Source organism: Camelus ferus, chromosome 18, assembly GCF_009834535.1.
Source record: "Camelus ferus isolate YT-003-E chromosome 18, BCGSAC_Cfer_1.0, whole genome shotgun sequence".
Lineage (NCBI taxonomy): Eukaryota > Metazoa > Chordata > Mammalia > Artiodactyla > Camelidae > Camelus > Camelus ferus.
Genome location: NC_045713.1, coordinates 27,905,576 through 27,931,686, shown reverse-complemented (window position 1 = coordinate 27,931,686; position 26,111 = coordinate 27,905,576). Strand labels below are relative to the sequence as shown.

The 26,111-nt window shown below is 51.8% G+C and overlaps 1 protein-coding gene across 3 annotated transcripts in view; it reads left to right on the top strand.

Annotated features, from left to right (window-relative positions):
• Positions 1-25,435, top strand: part of SNX29 (sorting nexin 29) — a 587,367-nt gene extending 561,932 nt beyond the window's left edge. For all 3 annotated transcript variants that reach the window (XM_032460769.1, XM_006190981.3, XM_032460771.1), the window contains one exon: positions 20,130-25,435. In XM_032460769.1, coding sequence (XP_032316660.1) covers positions 20,130-20,259 — 130 coding nt within the window. In that variant the 3' untranslated portion in view covers positions 20,260-25,435. The remainder of the gene's footprint in view (positions 1-20,129) is intronic.
• The last annotated feature ends 676 nt before the right edge of the window (positions 25,436-26,111 follow it).

The following is a 26,111-nucleotide window of genomic DNA, read 5'->3' as shown; positions in this document are numbered from 1 at the left end:
CAGGACGGATTAATGCATTTGGGGGTCGCAGGGTTTGTAGGGTGGATTGGGGCTGTAGAGTGGATTTCCCAGGCCTCTCTGCTGCTGTTTCCTCCCAGCCCATGGGGTGGAGGTGGGAGGGACTCTCTTCACATTCGGAGGAGGGCAGTCCAGGCTGAGAGGTCTCCTCCCGCACCACAGGAACTCTCGTGCCCCTTCGCCCTGGGCCACAAAGGTAGAATCTGGTGCCCTCTTGTTACAGATGAGGAACAGACCCAGTGAGGGAAGTGGGGGACAGGAGGGAAGGGGCTCAGGCAGGCTCACGCCGCGACTCGACCACAGAGGCCCCGCATCCAGACCCAGCTCTGACCTGTCACGTCCTGGAGCCACAGGAACTGATGTTGCTCACGTCAGCAGGGGCAAAGGCTTCCAGCAGATTTGGTTGCTGAAGCCCGTTGTGGAGAATAGGTCCACAGTCTCAGGTGTTAAAGTAAGGTTTCGTCATTTAGAGGAACACCCGGCAGGAGGGAAAGGGAAGCACGCACATCGACCAGGAACCACGACAACCTGGTTCCTTAATGCCCAGGGCGCAGCTCACTGTCATGCGCCAACACATCCTTAGACTGTCCTGTGAGCTGCTTCAGGGCCCCCAGGGACGGGTGTGCCCTGACACCCAGGCATGTCGGGGAAGGCCGGCCCTGGAGTCACGGGGCAGCAGACGTCAGAGTGCTGGAAGGGAGAGCCGATGCCCGGGAGCGCACGGGGTCCTAGGCTTGTCTGGCGAAGCTGGAAGGCCCTGCCAGTTGTGGGGACACTAAACTTCCTGTGTAGCCCTTGTCGTTTTCTGAAGAGGCTGGATCCCTCAGCGGGACCCTCAGTGGAATTCTGATGTGGGGATCGCAAGGTACAGGCAGTTCGCCCAGGATATTCCATTAAGGGACTCATTTGTTTATTTGTTTAGCAGACGTTTAATAATCAGTTGCCATTCCCTGTTCTCTGTCAGACCCTGGGATCTGTGGGTTCCTGAGAGATCCTGTTTATTTCTCCTTTCTGCCCTTGGGAGAGCTATTACTCAAATTATCTTCACTGGTAACGATAAGAAAATGAAGCCCAGAGAGGTGAAGTGACTTGCTCTGGGTCACACAGCTGGTGAACAGCAGAGCTGTGATTCCAAGGCTCAGGCTCCTGACCCTGCCAGGGCGTGCTTGGTGCCAGGGAATTCAGCAAGAACTCCTCAGTGAATGGGTCAGTGCGGGTGTGAGGGAAAGAGAGGTGTCGGGAGGGCACCAAGGTTGTTGGTGGGAGGAACCAGCAGAAGAGAGTTGCCGTTTCCAAAGTGGAGATGGTCAAGTTCCTCAGGGGAGTCAAGGGGTGGCCTTGGACGTGTTACCTTTGCTGTGCTTGTCAGACACCTGGGTGGAGCCGGCGAGTGGGCCCTGAGTCTAACAGCCTGGAGTTCAGGGTGGAGGGCTGGGCTGGGAATAGAATCTTAGCAGTCATCACACGTGGGTAGCACTTAATGCCACGAGTCTAGGGAGTGAGGATGGAGCCCTGCACATCCACCTTGTAGAGGCTGGCACCTGAGAGGGACCAGCCAAGAAGACGGAAGAGCAGCAGCAACCTGGGCGCTCCGGGAAGGATCCAGTTACAGATCACAGGGGCCTGGGCGCTCCGGGAAGGATCCAGTTACAGATCACAGGGACCTGGGCGCTCCGGGAAGGATCCAGTTACAGATGACAGGGGAGCGAGCACCAGGCAGGAGGGCAGGCGGACAGGGCCGGGGTCTTCACACCCAGAAGATCCTCTGAACTTTGTCCTGGAGGCTGTGATGAGGGCAAAGGCAGCCCTGAGCTTGAGATGCAGTCGTGTGGGTCCTGTGGCAGTGCCCCTCTGAGCCCCAGCTGTAACAGGACACTAATGTCCATCTCAGTAACAGTCCTCTGAGCCTCTTGGTCACGCTGCAGAGCTGTGGTTCCCCGTTACACCATTCAGTGCCCAGTCTTTGGCCCTTGAGAGTGCCCAGCAGTCCCCAGATGCTGCAAGGAGCACTAGGAGAGAAGAAGTGTGGTATGATGGATGAGACTGGCACAGTCTTCTTCCCATGAAGCCAATGCCTCATCGTCTCTCCATCACCCAGGCAAGGAGCACACTCTGCCTCAGCCTGGGGTCCCATCGTATTCATTCTTTTCCGAATGGTACCCTTGACTTATGAATGAAGCAGTGGTATCAACAGGGTTACGCTCTCCTGGGGCCACGTTCTACATCTTCAGCTTCCAAGCCAGTGAAGGTCTCTTCTGAAACCAGGGCCCTGGCACTGTTGTCCAGGGCAGGGTACTTCTAAGGGCAGTCTGGTGACAGGTGAGGAGCCCCGGCAGGAGCAGGAAGAAGGCCCACTGGGCAAAGGAAGGGCTGCACCTGTCTTTGAAAAGCTGGAGGAAAACCTTGAATGCCTCATGTCGCCTCTCTGAGCCTCAGTTCCTCACCTCTCAAATGGGTGTATTGCACTAGGGACCTCTGAGACCCTCTCTAGTGCCCTAAGTTACGCAGGTTTGAGGTTTGGCAGTGGATTAGATATCCTGGCTGCTTTACCAGCCTGGTGGGCTCCTTGGGGGAGGTGGCTTCAACCCCAAAGTGGCTTTACTTCCGCTGTATTGAATCAGCACCCCAAACGCTCATCCATTTGGGTCCACCTAGGGACCACCCACATGTGTGCCTTCCCAGGCGACCCTGTGGCTGACGCCGCGGATGAAGCCCAGAGGTGACAGTCAGCCTGCTTGTCAACACCGTGCTCCGGGCAGGCACTGCTGGTGGAACAGGGTTGCATCTAAAGATGAACTGACTTGTGGTTCTTATCAGACAATAACAAGAGTAATCATAGTAATGGTAGCTGTCATTCATGGAGAGCACCCCCATCTCTGAAACTCTGGGATCTGCCTTTTCTATGGGTCCTCAACCCGGTAACATCGCTACTGTTGTTGTGGCTGTTTTACAGGTGAGCCAGCAGAGGCTCCCTAGATTAAGGGAACGGCCTGAGGTTCCAAAGCAGACCCCGCTAACTCCAGAGCCCAGGCCTTCCTGGTCCCTGCTGTAGCTCCTCTTTGTAGGGTCCTCCCCAAAAGTATATGAGGGCGGTTGTGTTGCATCACGGCTAAAAGTAGCATTGGGGCTGCAGCCTGTGATGCCTGCTCCATATATAGGAAGAGGGTGGCAGAGAAATTGAACAGAGAGAAATCGCTCCTTTCATGCCTGACCTAGAAAGGCCACTACCGACAGCGCGGAAGCCACATCTTGGTTGGCCCCTTTCCAGGGAGGAGCAGTGGCCACAGCCGCCATCAGCTGCTACTCTGGGCTGGTCCCAGGCTGGCTGCTTTCCTTACTCTTTCTCAGTTCTTCTTTACAAAACGCTCGCTACTTCTCACTATGAGAGGTGACCTGGGCTTCCTGGGCGGGCCCAGCATAATCATTAAGGTTCTGAAAAGCAGAAGAGGGAGGCAGAAGAGCAGCCCGTGTTGGCATGATGTGATGAGGCAAGGACTGGTCCTGCCCTTCCTGGCTTTGGAGATGGAAGGGGCCATGAGCCAAGGAATGCAAGCGGCCTCTAGAAGCTGGAAAAGGCAAGAAAATAGATTCTCCCCTAGAAGTTCCAGAAGGAACGCAGCCTTGCCGACACTGTCACCAAACCTGGACTTGGGTTCACTCACCGATGTGCAGTAAAGCCAATCTAATGACACCAGGTCATGGTGGAAAAGTACAGTGTTTATTGCAGGGCGCCAAGCAGGGAGAATGGGCAGCTCATGCTCAAAAGACCTGACTCCTGGATCGCTTTAAGGGAGGGTTTTTAAAGGCAGTGTGAGGGAGAGGCTGCAGGGGGCATGATCGTGCACAGTTCTTGGACTGATTATTTTGAGCATCATCAGTCTTCTGTTCCAGTAGATCTGGGGTCTAAGTGCTTGCAGTCAGCAGTTTTCATCTGGTGGATGTCTGCTTCCTGTAAAACCAACTTAGGAATGTATGGCCTTTATATCCCTCAGAGACTAGGAGCTCAGTGACTGCTCTGGTGCTGGTTTATAGTCTAAATTGTTACCAGTTTCCTGGCCTGGGAGCTGTTCTTTGTTTCTACATCTTCACATTTACTCATCAGTCAGTCTCGAGCCAGCCTTTTGAGACTCAAGGGACGCCTGGGAGACTAAGGCAAAAGCCTTCTGCTTCACAGGACAGGGACATGGGGACTTGTATACAGGCTCAGTACCCCCTTTTCTTTGACATCTTCCACCCTGAGGACAAGAAAGAGAATAAGATTTTGGATAGAGAGGTTGATCATAAGCTCGGCAGAGGAACTCGGTATCCACTTCTTGGTTTGAGCCCAGTGAGGCCCATCTGGGACTTGGGACCTCCAGAACTCTCAGAGAATATGTCTGCCTTGTTTTAAGGCACTGCATGTTTGGTAACATGTCACAGCAGCCAGCGGACACTAATACAGCGCTGCTTCCCCTCTGCCCGGGGCCATGCTGTCTCCCCTGCTGGGTCCCCTTTTGAAATCGTCTACCTTCCAAGGCCCCAGTTCGGATGTCACCATCTTTGTGACTGGCCCCGTGTGCCCTTCCCTGCATCTCTGTGGCAGGTAAGGTACTTTTCACCGACAGCACCATCATTGTCTAGCCCCTACAGGAGTGTAGGGACAATCGGTGACAGTTTGTGTCTCTTCTGACCTGTGTGCCTTGAGGGCAAAGCCCTCTGGGAAATGACTCTGTCTGGCGCCTCCTGTCAGCTCTCCATCAAGTTGGCTTGAATTAGTCTCTTCTCCCTTACTCCACATGAACTCACCAGGCCAGTGTGCTCTGCCCAGGCCCCCATCTGGTCCCAGTGCACTAGGGCATCCTGCAGGAGGGCGGGGCAGCAGGCCCTGGCCTCTGCGGCACTGTCTGTGCGAGCCCTGCTCCCCAGCTGCTCCCCAGCTGGACCTGGTGGGGCTCTGGGTCAGAGGGTGGACCCGCCGTGTTCCTGGCCCTGCCCAGTTCTCTCTCAGCTCCTTGAGTCTCCAGCCAGGGTCCTGGGTGTGCATCCTGCAGGTGCTGGCATGCATTTGGGCAGCTGGGGGTTTGCAGGTGCCTGCAATGGGCCAGGTGACTGGGGAAACCACAGAAAAGATGATAGCTGAGTCCCTGCCTCCCTGGCATTTTTGGTCTGCTGGAGGCAGCAAAGAAATCGAACAGGTAATTCTAACTACAGGCAAGGGGTCAGGGGAGAGTTCTCCAAAGAAGGGACAGTTGGTCAGGTGAGGACATCTGGGCCGGCATGCCGACATGGAGCCAAGCGGGGGCTGGGGGCACAAAGGAACAGATGATGGAACGTGCTGGAACTCACCGCCACACTTGCAGCTGGCTTTTCATTGCAGCATTTTGGATTTATGTTAAATGATGTTATTTCTTGGTGACAGGGCAGGTGGAAAATCCTGGGGTCAAATTTTGACCTTTGATATGACATTTCTCATCATCATCACCTTGTTACTGTCTGCTGAGCGTCTGCAGGCCAGGCCCCTTCAGGACGCTTTGCATCAGTGTCTTTTTCGATTCTCCCCCGTGGCTGATGAGGGCTGGAGGGCAGTGCAGCCTTCGCCCCAGGGCCCAGGCCTAACGCTGGTGCCTCTGCCTTCCATGGTCTCAGCACTCTTGACCCCCGCACGTCTCCCTGAAAAGAAAACAAAGCTGCTTACGGCAGCTTGAGGCAGCCCCGGTGCCCGGCATCTGGGCATCCTGGATGCTGTTCCAGGGGCCAATGGAGTCACCTGGCAGAATCTGTTCCAGCATTTAGCTCGTAATGTGTCGGGTGATTAACAGATGGCTGATTTCTGTTTGCGTCAAGTGCTCACAAAAGACAAAGGCCCATCCCCAGTCCCTGCGCTTGGGGCCAGCGGGCCCTGCCGCCTCGGTTTTGTGCAGCCACTGATGGACGGACACAGCTGCGACCACACAGCCACAGAGTTTAGAAAAGGGGTCAGAAAACTGTGGCCTACGAGCCAAGTTCCCCCCACTTCCCGTTTTTGTAAATAAAGATTTATTGGTGCTCCCGTGTATTTACAGACCGTCTGAGTAGCTGCAATGGCGACCAGAGGGCGTGCGAAGCCTGAAATGCCTGCTGTCAGACCCTTCAGAGAGAAAGTTGGCCCACCCCTGGACTCGAATACTGGGGCCAGTGTATGTGTAGTGACACGGAAAATCCGCAGGGTACACCGTTAAGAGGGAAAAGCAAGATGTAGCCCCGTGCACAAATGATCATTTTTAGAAGCAGCAAATGAGATACACGTCTACGCGGTGCGTGTACGTACACGTCCTCACACAGATGCGCATGCCGGCGTGTGTGCTCTGTGTGCAGGGGACAGCTCTAGAAAGGCGCATTGAAGAGTCACCTTGGAGGAGGCAGCTAGGGAGACGCACTTTTTATATGTTTCCTCTGCGTGCTTTTTCATTTTGCACCGCTTCGGTGTTCTTCATTCAAAAAAAAATGAAATAAAATAACTTCTGTCAAAAAGTATGTTGAGGCCTAAGAATTAAGAGAAGGAAGGTGGAGGAAGGAATATCTTTTGCTTTGTTTTCTTTACCTTTTTCAGAAAGATGGAGCTACTATATCTTTTTTTCTTTTTTTAATGGGACCTTTTTTTATTTGAATGATATTTTCATAACAGACCCTTCCTGGTAGTGGAAGGAAGCCTGCAAGAGAAACTCAGTTTGCCAGTTATATTTAGATGGAAGTAAATCTCCAGTTGAAACTGTAGAGGTGGAAAGGCTCGGGGCACCGTGGGCAATGGTCTAAGTGTGTCTCCATCTCAGGCCGAGTGACCTGTGCTCGTAAGTGGGTGCAGCCCGGTGCGGGGGGAGGGCGTCCTCATCTTCCGGGGGTGAGGCCTGAGCTAGTCTGGAATGATGAAGCCAGGGGCCACAGCTGCTAGAGAAACGTGGGAAAATCCCCAGTGCCGTCTGTGAGCCTCTCCCGCCAGTGAAGCTCCGTGCGCTGTGCTCAGATTTGCTCTCTTCCAAGGATAGTTTAAACTGTTTCTCCAGAGAGACTTGACGCTATCAAATGTTCATCCAGTTGGCCAACCCACCAAAAACCCGCCTTTGAGATGCAGGGAATTGTTCTTTTTAGCTGGTCTTTTAATTTGCAGCCCTCAGCCCTGGACTGCACAGCGGTTCACCTGGAGCGCTTCTGAAAAATACTGAGGCCCTGCCCAGTGCAGCGCCGCACTGGTGGAGGGAGCCTGGCCTCATCCACAGGCTGCAAGGAGCTGGGGTTTATTCAGAGTGCAGTGGGCAGCCTCTGGGGGCGGTCATCAGGGCAGTGTGCTGGGATCAGCCTTCTGTTTTCAGAAGCTATCTACACCTGATCAGAGGTGATGGTTCTAAGGCTGGCTGTGTGGTGTGGGCTGGGCCTTGGGGTGTCAGCCAGTGCGGTCGCAGACATCAGACTCACGGTTCTGTGATCTTTCTGGGATTTTTCGAATCCTTAGTGCACAACTGCAGTTCTTTCCAGGGATGATGCTAGAGGAGGGAGACCTTTCAAGACCACGGTTGCCTGGAGCTACCCACCCGGGCTGTGCAGGGAGGCGACACTGAGACAGCGGGCAAATAGGGATGGAAATGCAACACGACTGGAGACAGAGGAGACGGAGAAGACAACTCGGTCTTCTCTGAGCTTGCTGGGAAGGTGAGCAGCTGAACTGGTTACAAGCAGATCCAGTCCCTGAGAAACAGCTCAGACTCACTCGTGCTGGGCTCTGCCCCAGGCTGGCTCAGGCTCTGGGTGGCTTGGGCTGGGCCCGCCTGGTGTGGACTCACCATCCCTGTGCAGAAGGAAGGAACCCAGTGAAAGTGTCCCTTGGGGGTCTCCAAGCAGCAGCTTATGACAAGGCGAACCTGGCAATAATGATCATTAAAGAAATTTAAATAGATGATGAGAGAGGAGCTGCGGAGATTTGGGGGGAGCATGGAAAGGCTCATGTAAGGCAAGTAAATTCACAAATTGCTGAATCTCCCCAGAACCCTGCAGGCCTTCTTTCTTCTGCAAACGCCACGCTGTCATCTGCCACTTAGCCCAGAGGATGAGAAGAGGGGCCTGGGCTTGTGTCCCGCCCTGTCACACAGGACACGAGTGATATCACACGGGTCCCTGCAGCTCTGGAAGGCACACTCCACAGTAACTTCTTGAGTTTCTGCATCTAAAACAAAATCCTCGCCTCCCAGGGTTGATGGGAGGGAGAAATAGATACAGTAACAGTGCTGAGCCCTGCACCTGACACACAGCCAGCCCTCGGCAAACGCGCCTGTCACAGCTACACATCATCGCTGTCACCACTCTCTTCCAGGCCATATCACCAATATCCGTGGCGTTCCGTGCACAGAGTGCCTTGATTTAAAAGGACATCAGATTTCAAAGGAGGTTTATCTAGGAAGTAACCCTTTCATATTGAAAGACTGACTGCAAGAAATGCCCAGGGAAAATGGGGAAACCTGCGCTCCTGCACTGCCAGTGGCCCTCCACGGAGGGCGGGGTCCGAGCTGTCTCTGGTCCCTTCTCCCCACCTGTGCGTACGTGCTCCGCTTTCTCCCCACGTGAGCCTGTGTCCCTCTTCTTTACCCTCGCCTGACTACGGCTCTCCTGTGTCATCTAGTTGTGGGCTCTGGGGTCAGTCTGTACTTCCCAGACCAGCCTCTGCTTCATACTCGCTTGGGGGACCCTGGGCAAGTGACTTAGCCTCTCCACTTCACTGTCCACATCTGTGAAACAGAGGTGATGACCGCAGCCCCTCCTTCACGAGGCTGGTGTACAGATCATGTGAGAACTTGTATAGTTTTCAGCCCAAGACTTGACAAGCAGTGGCCTTCTTTAATCCACCTGAAGAGTTAAATCTCTGAGTGCCTCTTGGGGTCAGGGGCTTTGGGGACCCAAAGAAGAACAAGACAGAGTCCTACCTTCAGAGAACCCTTGGTACTGCCGAGGCCACTTCTGGGTCACATCTGGATGGTGATACTCTGCAGACCCAGGTCAAATCAAGGGGCAGGAAAGAGAGGAAATGCTGCAGAGGCCTCCTTCCACAAATGCCCAGGATGCACTTGGCAGGGAGGAATCTTACTGGATGTTAGCAGAGTGACAGGCAGTGCATGGGGAGAACTGGATCCCCACCAGGCGGTCCTGAGCCTGAAGACGTGCATACGGTGAAGTCGAAGACTGTATTGCCTGGTACAACTTGACTAGCACCATCTCCCATACTCCCCCAAGCCCCTGATGTGGGGGAAGGGCGAGGCCTCCCCCTCCCACCCCACAGACCTGAGGGCACGAGACGGAGAGAGGGCAGCCCTTCTCCAGGGTCTGCACATCCTGAAGGCAGAGCTCAGTTCTCACAACTCCTACAAACACAGACTTCATCAGGGAGCCAGGTACCAGAGGACAGTGGCCACATCTTCTGCAGATGGCTGCTCAGCCCCAGCTGTGTCCCAGGGTCCAGCAGAGCAGCAGGCGTGGCCCATGCGAAGCCACCTTCCAAGCGCAAAAGGCAGCTCCCAGCAAATGGAATACTGACCGGCTGTCTAAAGCCACTTTATAAGTGAGATGAAGAGCAGATCTCTCCCCGTGGTCATTTTCACTGACGGGTGGTTGAGACCATCGGATCAATTTCACCTGTGTGCTGGGGACGGGGACGCCATGGCAGTGTGCCCCAGAGGCTTATCAAAAAGAATGGTTCTCCCTAGGGCTCCCAGCAGGGGCTGCTTCCACAGACGTGGCCTCCCTTGGCACCTGGATGGTGGCCAGCAGTGGGGAGAGATTGATGAGACTGGCGAGTTTCTGAAGTAATGATGAATGTGTCTCAGGCATAGAAGACCAGGCAGGAAGAGAGGGCTCGTTGCCTTGGCTCCAGTCCCCAGACCTGCAGGAGAGGAGGGGAGGCGTGATGGGGACACTTGGGCTGTCTCCTGGGCAACCAGCGGGTCTCGAGTGGCTGTTCGTCCACTGCCTTCCAGCTGAGGGCCCAGGCCCAGCCGAGCTGAGCGCCAGGTGCAAGGTGTCAGCCATGGGGAAACAGTGTCCCCAGAGAGCTCCCCACCTCTGTGACAGCAAGTCCCTATGGCCCAGGACAGCTGGCATCTTGTGGGTTTGGGGAAGGCAGACTCTGTGTCATTTTCTCCCTGGTTTCCTGCCCACTGGTTTGAACTGGGTTTCCAGGACTGTCCCCTCCTGGACCCAGAAATGACTCCAGCAGCACCAGACCCAAAGGACAGGACAGGACTCAGTTATGACCTGAGGACAGTTTTCTCAGAGGGAGAATGAGCCACACTGGAGGTTGGCCAAAGCCAAGTTCAGAAGCAGGTGAAGGACGGGGACATTTCCTAAGCACCCCCTGTGGTGCCCTGCTCTGTCCTAGCGCTGAATGTCATTCCTCAGCTGTGTCACACAAACCTACCAGAGACAATCCTGTGACATCCTTCCTCCCTTTTTTTTTAAGTGCGTTTTTTAAAAATTGAAATACAGTCAGTTACAATGTGTCAGTTTCTGGTGTACAGCTCAGTGTTCCAGCCATGCATATACATACATATATTCCTTTTCATACTCTTTTTCATTAAAGGTTATTATAAGATGTTGAACGTAGTTCCCTGTGCTACACAGAAGAAACCTTTTTAAAATCTATTTTTATATATAGTGGCTAACATTTGTAAATCTCAAACTCCCAAATTTATCCCTTCCCACCCCCTTTCCCCTGGTAACCATAAGATTGTTTACTATGTCTGTGAGTCTGTTTATGTTTTGTAGATAAGTTCATGGTGTTCTTTTTCTTTTTCTTTTTAAGATTCCACAAATGAGTGATATCATATGATACTTTTCTTTCTCTTTCTGGCTTACTTCACTTAGAATGACATTCTCCATGTTGCTGCAAATGGCATTATTTTATTCTTCTTCATGGCCAAGTAGTATTCCATTGTGTAACTGTACCACAACTTCTTTATCCAGCTGTCTGTCGATGGATATTTAGTTTGCTTCCATGTCTTGGCTATTGTATCTAGTGCTGCTATGAACACTGGGGTGCAGGTGTCTTTTGGAATTAGAGTTCCCTCTGGATATATGCCCAGCAGTGGGATTGCTGGATCATATGGTAAGTCTATTTTTAGTTTTTTGGGGAATCTCCATACTGGTTTCCATAATGGCTGCACCAAACTGCATTCCCACCAGCAGTGTAGGAGGGTTTCCTTTTCTCCACAGCCTCTCCAGCATTTATCATTTGTGGACTTTTGAATGACGGCCATTCTGACTGGTGTGAGATGATACTTCATTGTAGTTTTGATATGCATTTCTCTGATAAGTAGTGATACTGAGCATTTTTCATTGCCTATTGGCCATTTGTAGGTCTTCATTGGAGAATTGCTTGTTTAGGTCCTCTGCCCATTTTTGGATTGGGTTGTTTGTATTTTTGTTATTAAGTTGTAGGAGTTGTTTATATATTCTGGAGATTAAGCCTTTGTCAGTCACATCATTTGCATATATTTTCTTCTGTTCCACAGGTTGTTTTTTGCTTATGGTTTCCATTGCTGTGCAAAACTTTAATTAGGTTTAATTTGCTTTAATTAGGTCCCATTTGCTTATTTTTGCTCTCTTTTTTATTGAAGTATAGTCAGTTTACAATGTTGTGTCAATTTCTGGTGTGTAGCACAATGTTTCAGTCAAACATGAATATACATATGTTTGTTTTCATATTCTTTTTCACCATAAGCTAATATAAGATACCAAGTATAGTTCCCTATGCTATACAGTATAAAGTTGTTTATCTATTTTATATATACCAGTCAGTATCTGCAAATTTTGAACTCCCAATTTATCCCTTCCCCTCCTTCCCCCCTGGTAACCATAAGTTTGTTTTCTACGTCTGTGGATCTGTTTCTGTTTTATATATAAGTTCATTTGTCTTTTTTTTTTTTAGATTCCACATGTGAGTGATATCATACGGTATTTTTCTTTCTCTTTCTGGCTTACTTCACTTAGAATGACATTCTCCAGGGAAATCCATGTTTCTGCAAATGGCATTATTTTATTCTTTTTCATGGCTGAATGGTATTCCATTGTATAAATATGCCTCAACTTCTTTATACAGTCATCTGTCATTGGACATTTAGGTTGTTTCCATGTCTTGGCTATTGTAAATAGTGCTGCTATGAACATTGGGGTGCAGGTGTCTTTTGGAATTAAGAGTTCCCTCTGGATATATGCCCAGGAGTGGGATTGCTGGATCATATGATAAGTCTATTTTTAGTTTTTTGGGGAATCTCCATACTGTTTTCCATAATGGCTGCACCAAACTGCATTCCCACCAGCAGTGTAGGAGGGTTTCCTTTTCTCCACAGCCTCTCCAGCATTTATCATTTGTGGACTTTTGAATGATGGCCATTCTGACTGGTGTGAGGTGATACCTCATTGTAGTTTTGATTTGCATTTCTCTGATAATTAGTGATGTTGAGCATCTTTTCATGTACCTCTTGCCCATTTGTATGTCTTCATTGGAGAATTGCTGGTTTAGGTCTTCTGCCCGTTTTTGGATTGCATTGTTTGTTTTTTTGCTATTACGTTTAGGAGCTGTTTATATATTCTGGAGATTAAGCCTTTGTCAGTCACATCATTTGTAAATATTTTTTCCCATTCTGTAGGTTGTTGTTTTGCTTATGGTTTCCTTTGGTGTGCAAAATCTTGTAAGTTTAATTAGGTCCCATTTATTTATTTTTGCTCTTATTTCTGTTGCCTGGGTAGACTGCCTTGGGAGAACGTTGCTAAGATTTATGTCAGAGAATGATTTGCCTATGTTTTTCTTCCAGGAAATTTCTTGTGTCTTGTCTTACATTTAAGTCTTTAAGCCATTTTGAGTTTATTTTTGTGTATGGTGTGAGGGAGTGTTCTAACTTCATTGATCTACGTGCTGCTGTCCAGTTTTCCCAACACCACTTGCTGAAAAGACTGTCTTTTCTCCATTGTATATTCTTGCCTCCTTTGTCGAAGATTAATTGACCATAGATCTGTGGGTTTATTTCTGGGCTCTCTGTTCTGTTCCATTGATCCATATGTCTGCTTTCCTGCCAGTACCACACTGTTTTGATTACTGTAGCTCTGTAGTATTGTCTGAAGTCTGGGAGGGTTATTCCTCCAGCTTCATTCTTTTTCTTCAATATTGCTTTGGCAATTCTGGGTCTCTTGTGATTCCATATAAATTTTAGGATTGTTTATTCTAGTTCTGTAAAAGATGTCCTGGGTGATTTGATGGAGATCACATTAAATCTGTAGATTGCTTTGGGTACTATGGCCATTTTAATGATTCTGATTCTTCCAATCCAAGAGCATGGGTTATCTTTCCATTTCTTTGAGTCATCATTAATTTCCTTAATCAGTGTTTTGTAGTTCTCCATGTACAAGTCTTTCATCTCCTTTCAGATTTATTCCTAAGTATTTTATTGTTTTGGATGCAATTTTAAAAGGGATTGTTTCTTTACTTTCTTTTCCTGCTAATTCATTGTTAGTCTAAAGAAATGCAACTGATTTTTGTATGTTAATCTTGTATCCTGCTGCTTTGCCAAATTCTTTTATCAGCTATAGTCGTGTTCGTGAAAGTGCCATTTTTAAAACAGCCTTATTGAGTTCACATACCGTACAATTCACCCCATCTTAAATACACACAAATCAATACTTTTTAATATATTTACAGATACCTGCAACAATTACCACCTGTCAGTTTTAGTACATTTTCATCACTTGGGAAAGAAAGCCCACATCTCCCTTGCTGCAAGCAACCACATGTTTGCTTTCTGTCTCTAAGGATTGCCCTGTTGTGGGTGTGCACACGAACTGAATCATGATATGTGGACTTTGAGTCTAGCATTTCTCAGCACAGTATTTGCAAGGTCCATCCATGCTGTAGCTCAGGGAGGAGGCAACATTTTCTCTCGCCTCCCTCAGGGTTTTTCAGTTGGGCCTGAATCAAAATGACTTCAGACGGAACCACAGGAGACATACATCCATGTTTACAGAAGTGTCACGTGACACTGGAGCCTCATAAGGAGGTGACAACCCAAAGCCATGGCCCGGCCAAACCTTCCTGCTCTTCTCTGACCTGATTTTATATCGGGTTGAACAGAGCGAGTTAGTTGTGGAAAAGTAACTAAACTATATGAGACCAAAGGAAGGCAATTTTTTTTAACAAAATCCATTTGTACAGAAGTGTCTCTGCCTCGTCTCCTCGTCCTCAGTGATAAGAATGTTACTTTCCTTCTGGTACAGGGAGGAAAGACATCTTGCACATGGGAACTTCATCTCCTGCTTCAGAGGGGAAAAGAAGGGGGAAGGTCAGATTGTTTACTTGCATTTGCTGCTTTTCAAGTGCCTTTAACCCTAAAATAGTCAGTATGCAGGACAGCATTTTGGGGAGGGGGTGGAATATTCTGCCACCGTCAGATGTATCAGGGCTTCGATCTTTTTCTGGCTGAGTAATATTCCACTGTATGGGTGGACCACAGTTTGGTTCTCCTTCCTCCCACCCACACTTGAGTGGTTTGTACTTTCTGGCTGTTGTGAACGATGCTCTTGCAACATTCATGTGCTCGTTTCCGTGTGGACGTGTTTCCATTTCTCTTGGGTCTATGCTGAGAAGTAGAGATGCCAGGTCCTAGGGTAACTCTGTGTTTTATCATCAGAGGAGCTGCCAGACTGTTTTCCAAAGCTGCACTATTTAACGGTCCCTCCAGCAGTGTAGGGGCTTCTGACTTCCCCACCTCCTCGCCCGCATTCTTTATTGTCTTTTTGCTAGCAGCCGTCCTAGTGGGGGTGAAGTGGTGTCTCACCGTGGTGTTGATACACATTTCCTGACCGCTGATGGTGCTGAGCATCCTGGCATGTGCTGATGGGTCATGGGCACCTTGTCTCTGGAGAAGTGGCTGTTCAGATGCTTTACCCCCTTGATTTTACTGTGATGTGACCTCTTCTTACAGTCCCAGGGAGCGTCAGTGACCAGTCCAGGTAGTCAGCTTGTAAATGACAGTCTAGCCAGGGAAGGGGACGAGGTCACTGTCTCCTGGGAGACCCAGAGTGAATGAGAGGTGTTCATTCCTGCTGAAGAAGCAGAGACTTTAAAAAAAAAAAAAAAAAAAAGCCTTTCTCAGTCAAGTTTATTGAGACTGAAGTAAAATTTGTATGTGGCAAAATTTGCCTTTATTACATAGTTCTGTGAGTTTTGATAAATACGTGGAGTCACGTCACCCCCGCCAGGATACAGAACAGCCTGTCTGGCCCCTGGCATTCCCTAGTGCCCCCTGCGTAGTCAGCCCCGGGCGCCCGCTGCCGTGTCTCCTGTTGGGGTAGTTTTCCCTTTTCCAGAATGTCACATGAGTGGAATCAGATGGAGTGTAGCCTTTGAGCCCGGCTTCTGTCATCTAGCATAATTCTGGATTTATCCTTGTTGCCAAGCACACACATTTTGAAGGAGAGAACACTCACTCAGTATTGGAGGTGGCAATTGAACCCGGGGTGATATATAGGAATTTTAAAAATTTAGTAATATGCATTAAATCCATGCTTATGGATAATTTTGTATAGGCCAAAGTAACCTAAAAATAAAGGTAAAGACAAATCTTGGATAGTACATAGGAAATACGGGGCGGGCAGTGGAAAGCATAAAAGATGATAAAAGTAGAATCTGGGAAACACTGTTTGCATGTTCTGATCACAGCTCTGGGCAGGGTGACTGTGGGCACCAGAGCGGCCGCCGCCTCCATCACTGACCCTGGTACCAGAGGGGCTTCAGGATCACCTGGACTGTTGACGGTGAGAGTCCTGTTTGTGGGGCTGGAACCCAGCCCAGAAGGCGTGTCCTCCAAGTGGAAAACGGACAGCACTGTAGTAAGATCACCCCTAACCTAAGTGCAGTGTGTACTCAAAGCAGTGGCTTTTATTCTGAGATTTTATAATTTTATTACTGTTATGTTAATGTCAGTGGCCGTGCAAAGCAAGGGTAGTTGGGTTGTGTTCATGTGCATTATGTCTTTAGGTGGCAAGTTTAGCAACCTCATGTGCTGAGTTCTGCTGCCGTCATGTGGTCTCACCACAGGCTGTGTGCACACCTCCAGAGGAGCATTTTGTAAAACCCAGGGACTGGGCGTGTCTGTGTCATCTCGAGGCCTTCTCGGGGCCTGCGTTGCCTGGCAGACTCGGCCCTTTCCTTCCCGGTCCTCCGCTGAGCCTTACTCCGCCCCTGGGACCCTCCCCGCCCCCGGTTCTCATGCTGTGTAGTCTCCGTCTGCTCATTTATTTGGCCCTCTCTCCCTCCACCACCCTCACCCCGGTCTGAGCAGCTTGAAGGTAGAAATAGACTCCTGCTTTGATCTCCAGGGAAGCTGTGGTTTGGTTTGGTCTTCATTGCAGGATGTCCAAGATTTTTCTGCCCTTGTTCACAGACATACCTTAAGGCCAAACATCCACCTGTTTGCTCACTTATTTCTTTAAGCGGCCTCCAAACATCCCTGCCAAACACCCGTTTCTCTCCTATCTCTGTAGAGTGTTAGGGCCTGTGTTCTGGAAAGACTAGTCTGGTCTCTTCAGAGAGGGTCCTTCCTCTGCCTCCAGCCCCATCCCCCCAGGTCAGATGTAAGACTTGAGTTGTGTTGGAAAGAGGAATGGGAGGTCGCGTGGTGTATTTCTGTAGTTTGTGAAATCTTTGTAATAGCCTCTGCCCTCTTCCCTTGATATACTGATGCCTCTACCATCAAAGTTCTTAAGATTTGGCTTGCCAGCCTTTGCATCTTTATTTTAGTGATCTCAGGGCCTTGAAAGAGCCAAATCTATTCTTGTTGGTAACAGACTCAATGTGTGTTGAATGACGTATGAACAGTAGGCAGGGCCAGTATTATCCCCTTTTCACAGTCGGAAAACTGAGTCTTGGGGAGGTTGTGTATCTTCCCCCAAGGTCCTAAAGTGTCTAACTGAAGGCACCAGCTTTTCTGACTTTAAATATTACTCCATGCAGCCTTAGGAAATCCATTCTTATGGTGGAAGTGGGGCCTTTCTTGCCTCCACACCTGCAAAATTGGGGTAGACGTAGCTTCTGCATTAAAACGAATCGGGAGGATCAGGACCGTAATTTTACCATGCTCCCTGGTTCCGCTCCTGCCCAGACCCAGAGCCACAAGCCCACTTTGTTATAAAAATGCCAGCTGGAGCAAAGAGCTTCTCAGGGGCCTGATTTCTGTCTGTGGGGCCGGGTAAGAAAGGGCACCATCTTCCTCTAGGTCTCACTAGTGCACAAGGCAGGGAGTCAGTGGCTGACAAAGGCTGTGAGCGATGAGAATTGGAGTCTGAGGATGTGAGATGTGGTGGCTGCACTGAGTCTTAGTGTATTATTTAGGGCTGTCCTTGTAAACGTGAGACCTTTCCTGGAAGCTACCTGTGCACAGCCCTAGGCTCTGCTGATGGACCTCAGTCCTGGGGTGCATGTGGCCTTGGCCCTGGCTCTCTCCTAGAGGGAGGGGACCCAGGGAAGATCCCAGGTGCCCTTCGCATTCAGAGCATCCCTATCTTTTCCTCCATCCACCCCAGACCCCTGCCTCCTCTAAGTACTTATACACAAGCCCATGCTTTTGGATACTGCTGGTAAACCATGTGCGGTTGGTTAAGAGCATGGCCCTCATGTTGACAATATGTTGTACAGGTTGCTAGAACTCATCTTAACTGAAACATCGTCATGCACGTTGGTTAGTAACTCCCCTCTTGCCCCTCCCCCAGCATCTAATAACCACCATTCTGGTCTTTGGTTCTCTGAGTCTGACCTTTCAGATGCCTCCTACAAGTGGAATCACACAGTCATGTCCTCGTGCCTGGTTTATTTCACTTTGCATACTGTCTTCAGCATTCACCCCTGTTGTCACATACGTCAGAGTTTCCTTCTTTTTTAAGGCTGAATAATGCTCCGTTGTATGGATAGACCACTGTTTTGGGGGGGGGGGTTTTGGATGCATTCATGGAAACGTACATTGTCTGCACGTCTTTGCTTTTGTGACTAGTGCTGTGCTGAATGTGGGCATGCACCTGTCTCTTCCAGACCCTGATTTCTGTTTGGCATGAATGCCCAGAGGGAGGGTTACTGGACCATCGGGTAGTTCTATTTGTAATTTTTGAGGCCCCCCCCCGGTACTGTTCTCCCCAGCCGCAGTACCATTTTACACTCCCACCAACAGTGTGCAGGGGGCCCACTGTTCTCCACGGCCTCACCAATGCTTGGCGTCTTTAATGATGGCCGTCCTGACAGGTGTGAGGTGATCCCTTACCGTGGTTGTGGTTTGCATCCCTTCTATTAAAAAATGGAGCTAAGGACCTGAAGAGACATTTCTCCAAAGAAGACACACAAATGGCCAGCAAGCGCACAGAAACACTAGTTTTTGACCTACGAGAAGGGAATTACCTGCGCCAGTGGCGCTCCTCGCTCCTCTCCTGCTCAGCTTTCAGCAGAACCAGACCTGTCGATCCATCTGATAGTTACCGTGGCCTCCTGCTCCCCCTGGACTTTCTGCAGCTGACATCCACTCGCTGTGTCCCCATCCACACCCATCCTCTGGCAGCCTCACCGCCACCTCCTCCCCTCCTGTGTTTCTAGGAATTATTGCCGCGGCCTCTGCCCGAGTCCTACCCTGTGCATCCTCGCCACCAACACGGCTCAGCTCCCTGTCACTGCTTGCTGTCCCCCACGCCCAGCACTGTTCTAAGGAACTGTCACCAGCTCCCTAGACTGTGCCCTGCAGAGTACCACCTGCACGCACTGTCATGCCCTCAGTAGCCACCACTTGCAGAGGGTCCCCAGGTGCCGGGCCAGGCCTGCTGACAGACAGCATCCTAGTAGTTCCTCACTCCACTGCTGAGGGACATCCTGTCTTCAGGACAGTGAAGTAGCTGCACCACATCTGCCCAGCTCCAGGCCCACCCGTCCCACCACAGGGCCCTTCTGCCTTCACATCTAGAGGGCTCTTCTCCCAGCCAACCATCCAACTCACTTCTGCTCTTCTTTCACAACTCCTGCTCTTCCTCCTCCAGGAAGCCCTCCCTGACTACCCCAATGACCACACCCTGTGCCCAGCCCAGAATACTTGGTGTTTACCCCCAAAGCATCTACCGTGCTCCACTCTCATGATGTGCTCCAGGGGTCTGCCTAGTCCTGCCCGTACCCGGTGAGATGGTGGGTTCAAACTCACATTAACCGCTGTACCCTCCTCAGTGTCGAGCATGGGTTCTGGCAACACAGCTCTTGTTTTTTGACCGGTGAGTCTAGCCAGGCATCAGCTTGATCCCTGCAACGCTCAAATTAACTCTACCTTTATTCCAGCCTGGAAGCCACAGCTCAAAGCCACCGAGGCACTTGCCTAAGGAAACAGTGAGTTAGCGGCAGGACCTGCGGGCGTCCTGGCTCAGAGGCCCCACCCTTATCCCCGGCCCTATACCCGACACCATAGGTGCAGGCATCCTGGCCCTGCTGACTGGTAACTGTCCCCTCACGCCAGCCAGGCCCCAACCTCTCCCGGGCCGTCCCAGGAGCCAGCTCCTCCGGGGCCCGAAAGACTCTGGTCACTACGGGCAGGGCGCCTCCTGGCCTCACACATCACGCCATGTCCCCATGTTGAATGGCTCCTGCTGTCTATGGTGATGGTGTTTTAGAACTGGCATCAGTGACCCCCCCCCATCTTAGACACGTAAGCTGTTCCCCATTTTTGGCTCCTTCACCTGGTGCTGTGGTGAATGCCCTCATAGTTAGGCGTTGACTGACATCCTGATCATTCTCTTAGGATCAGCACCATCAGCATCCCCTCTCCTGGGTTCGTGCCTCTTCTAGACTTTAAACGCAATGTTCTCCAACGCATTTTTTTTCCTTTGGCTTTAAAACGTACCTTGGCTGGAAGACGAGTAAAAATGGGGAGAAGAAAGCCAGGGCTGGTAACTTCTTTCATGGCCTGAAAAGAGGGTCTAGCCCTGTGGCCCCATGGCCGTGCCGGATGCCATTGCAGGACACGGTCTCCGTGACAATATGGACTCCCGCATCTCCATGCTGCTTGGACCCCCTGACTTAACCCGATTCTCCCCGCTCTGTCTTACAGCGACATTACCCCTCCTGGAGAACCGCTGAACAAGAACAGCCGGCCCAAAGTGGCACCCCGCTTCCCCAAGCTGTCCCGGGGTCACCCCAGGGAGACACGCAACGTGGAGCCCCAGAGCGGCGACCTCTGACCTCGGCGGCATCCCAGACTCAGGCCCTATGTGCTGCGCCAGCCGCCCCCACCCCGGAGTGACGACCCTGTCCGCCCGGTGAACCCCAGAGAGCACACCTTCCCCACCAGTCACATGACACCGATTAAACTGGGCAGTGTGGAGAGCCGGGCGTCCTCGCTGGACGGACTCCGACCCGCGGGCGCCGCTCTCCCCTGGCCCTGCCCTGGGCAGCGAGGACTTTCCGTCCCCCTTCCTCCAGCTCAGGGGCCAGCGGTGGGGTGGGCGCCAGGTCGGGCTCGGAGTGCCCTGGTGGAGATGCACAAGTCTGACGTTTCATTTGGTCAGAAGGTTCATTCAGAAACCACCTGTTGACTCTTCCCCACGTGGGAAGTCGAATGACTGTTACCCTTTTCTTTTTAATGAATGGCCTGCTGCAGCCCAGGGACGTGGAGGGTTTGGGTGGGGGGCTTGTTCCTTTCCAGGCCCTCCCCGCCAGCGGACAGTAGTTCCTGCTGCCATGCTTCATGGGGACAGCCCCGTAGCTTTTGTGAGGAGGAGCCGTCAGTGATGCTGAACTGTGGTTCTTGGAGAACTTCCCCTACCTCCTTATGGTTCCTCCATTTAGGAACCCTGGGGCCACCCAGGCCCATGTGCACCTGGTGACCCTGGGCGGAGAGCCCTGGGTTAGCCAGGAATCGGTGGCCTGGGCCTCGACAGCCAAGAGGAGAGGCCTCAAGGCTGTGAGAGACTCCAGGAGGCACTACAGGGGGGCCTGGCTCCAGGGCTCTGTGGAGCTCAGCGTGGCTCTCGCTGAACTTGGACACAGCATCCACTCCACATAGATCATGATTGTCCCCTAAAGACACAGATTTGCAACACAGCCTCCTCTCGTGGGAACAGGGCCCTATGTGCCCCCGAGATGGATCCCTGCCGCCCCAGAGCCGGGCCCCTTGGCAGGTGGGGGCAGGAGGCCCCTGCGACACTCCCACGTCGGGTCGCCTCTCGGGCCCAGAGCTGTTCGGCCAGTTGTAACATCCAGAATCATGAAGTTGTCTCCCGCCCTGACAAGCGCTCCTGCAGTTATGAAGAGAGACATTTCCTGGGGGACACTGACTACATAGGAAGAAGTTTGACCCGAAGAGGCTAGAGTCGTAGGGGAATTAATGATGTAAACACAAGTGAAAGGTGGTCAATAGAAAGCTGACCGTGGGCTCTGCCTGGAACTGTTTCAACTCATCGCCTTACAAGTTGGCGAGTGACCCTGGGTAAGCATTGAGCCCTTCCCCAGTGGAGAACTGGAAGGAATCTCCTGGAAGGAATACGCTGTGTGTTCCCCCGTCAGCCAGAGGGAAACTTGTCAGAGCAGTTAAGTAGAGCAGAAATGCCTTACGCACAGCCCTCCAGAGAATCGCGGAGGCCTGAGGAACTTCCGAGGGGACATTCTACCAGGTGAGCCGGACCCACGCGAGCGAAACGAGCCTGCCATTCTCCACGGATGGACGCAGGAGTGCGTGTGGCTGGGGCCCATTTGCCAAGGTATTTCCACTACACACACGCTCTGCTTGAATCCCAAGTCCCACGGTGCAGACTGGCCGTGAACACAGAGCCCTCCTCGGCCAAATCATCCTCCGCGACCCTCTGAAAACTCCAGCTGCTCCAGAGCCCTGCCCCCACATTTGGGTCCTTCCACAATGGTCACTTTGACACCAGGTGGCGGGCTGGCCCAGCAGACTCTGCACCCAAGTTGTCGCCTCTCTGTTCGAGACACGGAACAGAACCCCCTGACGTTCCCAGGGCTCGAGGTTCTGATCAACCAGCCTTTTCTGGCACCTGATCTGCCAAAACACATCTGCGTGTGAATCTGACCTCACTTCCACCCGCCCCGCCAGGAACTGGCTCTGACATTCTGCGCAGGGAGTTAAACAGAGCGACCACAACAGAAGAAGATGCCCAGAGCTATGGTGGACAAGCACATCTCAGCCTGTACTTACAGAGGAGAAACTCTGCCTGCCTCTCCATTTCTTAAAGATTATTCACAGAAAACTTGCCCTGATCTCCCAAAATGTGGACTGTAAGACCATGTTCTTGGGAACCCCCGGACCCTCCAGGCTGCTTGCTATCTGTACCCCCATTTTTGTCATCATGCAGAAACCTCGACCTGGTCTTCAGCACACAGACCCCTCCCTCGGATTTTAGCTCAGATTCGCACATGACATGCACATCACAGCACTGCCTCAAAGCCTTAACTTTGGAGGCCCACACATGTCCTGCGATGACTCAGTCCATCCAGCTGCTCAGAATACTCCCACCCAGCTCTCCACGGTGGCGGGGTGGACTTAGAAGGGGCAGAAGCCCCAGTTCCTCGAGAAAGAGAATAAAACGCCAAGGTCCAGGCTGAGATCTGGTGCACAAAATGCCACCCCCTGAGGACGTGTCATCGTCTGCCTTTCAACCCAGATCCAATTCAGAGGCTGAGATGTCCTCCACCCGCCTTGAGCCACCAAGGGGAGAGAGCCCCGTGGAAAGGACTAGTGGACGTTGCTTCTGTCTCCTTAAGCTGGTTAGAAGATTCTTTGGTGCCTCCAAAGTTGGCATCTGAGAGAGGAAATTCTCCCCTTTCAGAGAGGAGCCCCCAGCGCCACACCTGTACTAGAGGAAGAGTCTCCTCCGGGTCCCCCACCACCGCCCAGCTGTCTGCTCAGGAGATGCGCCAGCAAGAAATGGGTAGCACCTCAGCAGGACCCATCTGCCATCATCTTGCTTGCTCCCCAACCCATGGAAAGCAGGGCTGGGCAGGGATGTCTCCCTGAAAAGAGAGGACCAACGCTCCCAGGAAGGGAGGTCGGAGGCTGGGAACCTGCTCAGCCACCCCTCCCGCAGCCAGACGGAGACTCCAGCCCTTCAGACCGGCTCCTGGCTACCCAGTGGTGGCTGTCAGTCCCCTGGTGGTCGCCTTTAGCACCATTACCAGGCCCATCCAGGCTTCCTGGTTACAAAAAGGAGCACCTGACTGAGCTGTAGAGACACAATACCACCTTGTGAGACCCCAAAGAGGCCGGAACGCTGAGAGGGAGGGACCTGGGCCCAGGTGTGTGGGCAGGGGCTTGTCACAGCGCAGGGCCCTGCTGCATGGCTCCGAGCCCATGAAGATGTGTTCTTTGATGCCCACCGACTTCCCAGCAGTGCCAGGCTGGGCGGTGCCTTTAAAACAGGCGATCAAAGCTGTTTGCATCGTGGGGCTGATAATGCGGCACCAGGGCCTGGAGACTCAAGAATGCCCCCCCAGGTTTGGGGCCCAGGCCCTGGAGGGAAGACCAGCCGGCCTGCCCAGATAACATGAAGCAGCCACTTCTTCCGAGGCCCAGGACCAGAGCTCTGAGACCAGGGCGGGTCAGCGACCGCCTCTTTCTCTCGGTTCCTCCTGGGGCAATCTGCCCACCTGCTCGCCTTCATGTCGGGGTGCAGCCCAGGGACGCCAGCGGGCCCCCTTGTGTGGGGGCCAGGCCCTGGTCCCTGGGGTCCCGGCGGGCCTCTCCCAACCAGTCCCCTCCAGAACCCTTCCTCCATTCCTCAGCCTGGCAGGAGAGCCGCTCTCCTCCAAAGTCACCATCTTGCCTGGGCGGGTAGCCAAGGCAGAGACCAGGCTGGACCTCAGCCGCAGCTGGACCTGCCGGAGAGCATCAGACTGGCTGATGGGCCTTCTAGAAGGAGCAGTCACGCTCAGCTCCCACCCCCAAGGCAATAATTGTTTTGACTGCGTCTCAGTGTTCCTCCTGGGGCACAGCCACACACACGCTGGGCCTTTGAGTCTGTGCCTCGGGGGACAGAGGGCACTACCGGCGAGCAGGCATCTGCTCACAGGTAGGGCTTTTGGCAATGATCGTTTTTCAAAATATGCCCATTGTTTCATTAAACCTGATGTTGGCTTCTCTGCTTGTTTGGCACCACTGTAGCACCGTATATTTTATCTAACATTCCTGTGCCAAACGTTCATGTTTTGATAACCTGTGATCTTGCTTGTCTCTAAACTAAAACTCCAGCTACTGGATCAACAGAAACGAGGGTGGAGGCTCTCGAGCTCCGTGCTCTGGGCAGGCCGGCGGCTCCCGAGACGCACCTGCTCAGTTGGCCGCCACCGCAGCCGCCGGGGTCCCGACCCCTCCCTTCGGCCACGCCCATGGCCGTGGCCGGCCGGGTGTTGCTGGTTCTCAGTTCCCTCAAGGAGCCCTTACTTTCGTCTCTGAATCCTAACACCCACATTCAGTGTGTTTCCTTACCTACCCAGCTTCTAAAGAGAAGTTTAAAAAAAAATCCGGCTTCCCTGAAAGACAGTTGAGCCCACCGCAGTGATGAGCACCCTCCCCCCATAGAACACGCTGGATTCAGGGGTGTTTTGAGGTCCAGGGGTTCAGTGGCGCGTGAATGTTTTGCCGTCATCATTGAAAACCACTAGCTGCCCGCCCTGGCTCCCCCTTGCCCCCAAATCCGGTCAGGTCTGCTTCCCGCCTTCGCCAGCTACAAGGCAGGAAGCCGCCACTTCGAAGCCGCAGGGGAGGCACCTTGGCAAGAGCTGCAAGGGGGCCATGGAACGGTACGAGATGGCGGCTCACATGTTTGCAGCCGGAGCTGTGAACCCCTCAGAGATGAGCTGGAGGGCGGGCTGTGCCAGCAGGGAGGGGGTGGTGGAGATAATTAGGACTTTTTATTACCTAGGATTCATCCTAGAAGCCTCAGCTCCCCCGGCCCTGGCCCAGCCTGTTGGTAGAACACTTGGCTTAACTCACCAGATGCTGACTTCTTGCAGGAGGGGGTCTTTTGACTGCAGGTGCCACGGTGAGTCCCCTGCGGAGGCCCTGGGCCCAGCCGGAGTCACCCACGAGCAGGGTCCCAGTGACTGCCGGGGGAGGTCACAGGGCGACACAGCTGGAGTCTAGTCCCGCGTCTGTATGTAAACGAGGCCCAGAAGCCTGCAGATTCGCTCTGAAACATGTAGTGTTATCTTAACCACCCTCTTCTGTTAAGGTTTACACGGTAGAATTTTTAAACAAATGTGTTTAATTTTCTAAAATCTCTTGTATTAAAATTTTCTTTTGGAATAATCTGTGGTAATTTTGTTACAATCTGGTTTGAGATACACCTCTTTACAGCGACAAAATAAAAACAGTGACATTTTATAAGTTAGATACTTGGTTAATGGTCTCTGTCTCAGTTCCTTTTCAGCAATTAGGGATCAGGTGAACTCCCAATATATACGCTGTGCAGACTCCCAGAAGGTCACTCACCATTTCCCCCAGTCAGTTGCCCTGACTGGCCGAACATCAGTTTTATTTGAAGTGGAGCAAAGTCCTATTCTGAGTTACTAGGCAGGTCTGCATTAACTGAAGATGCAGAATCAAAACTCTGTACAGGAAAAAAGAACCCTCATTATAGGTTCCTATTCATTCCCTCAGAAACGGATAGTTATTGGACACCTACTGTATACCAGGTATCATGCCAGGCACTGAGCATACAGCAGTGACCAAGACAGAAAAGACCCCTGCCTTCTTGGGATTATACTCCAAGTAAGGCAGAGTGACAATAAAATGTGACACAGACATTTTTTTAAGTCAGCCATCCAGCCAGTTACAGACCGCGGTGAGCACCGTGACGGAGTAAGCAGGGCTTAGAGAAACGATCTGCTTTAAACTGTCCAGGCCGGGGTTTCTCACCCTCAGCACTGCTGACACTGGGGGCTGGAGAATTCTGCACGGTGGGGACTGTCCCGTGCACTGTATAAGGGTCAGCATCACTGGCCTCTGTCCACTAGATGCCAGGAGAACCCATTCAGTTGTGACAACCAGAAACGTCTCCAGATGTGACCACATGCCCCA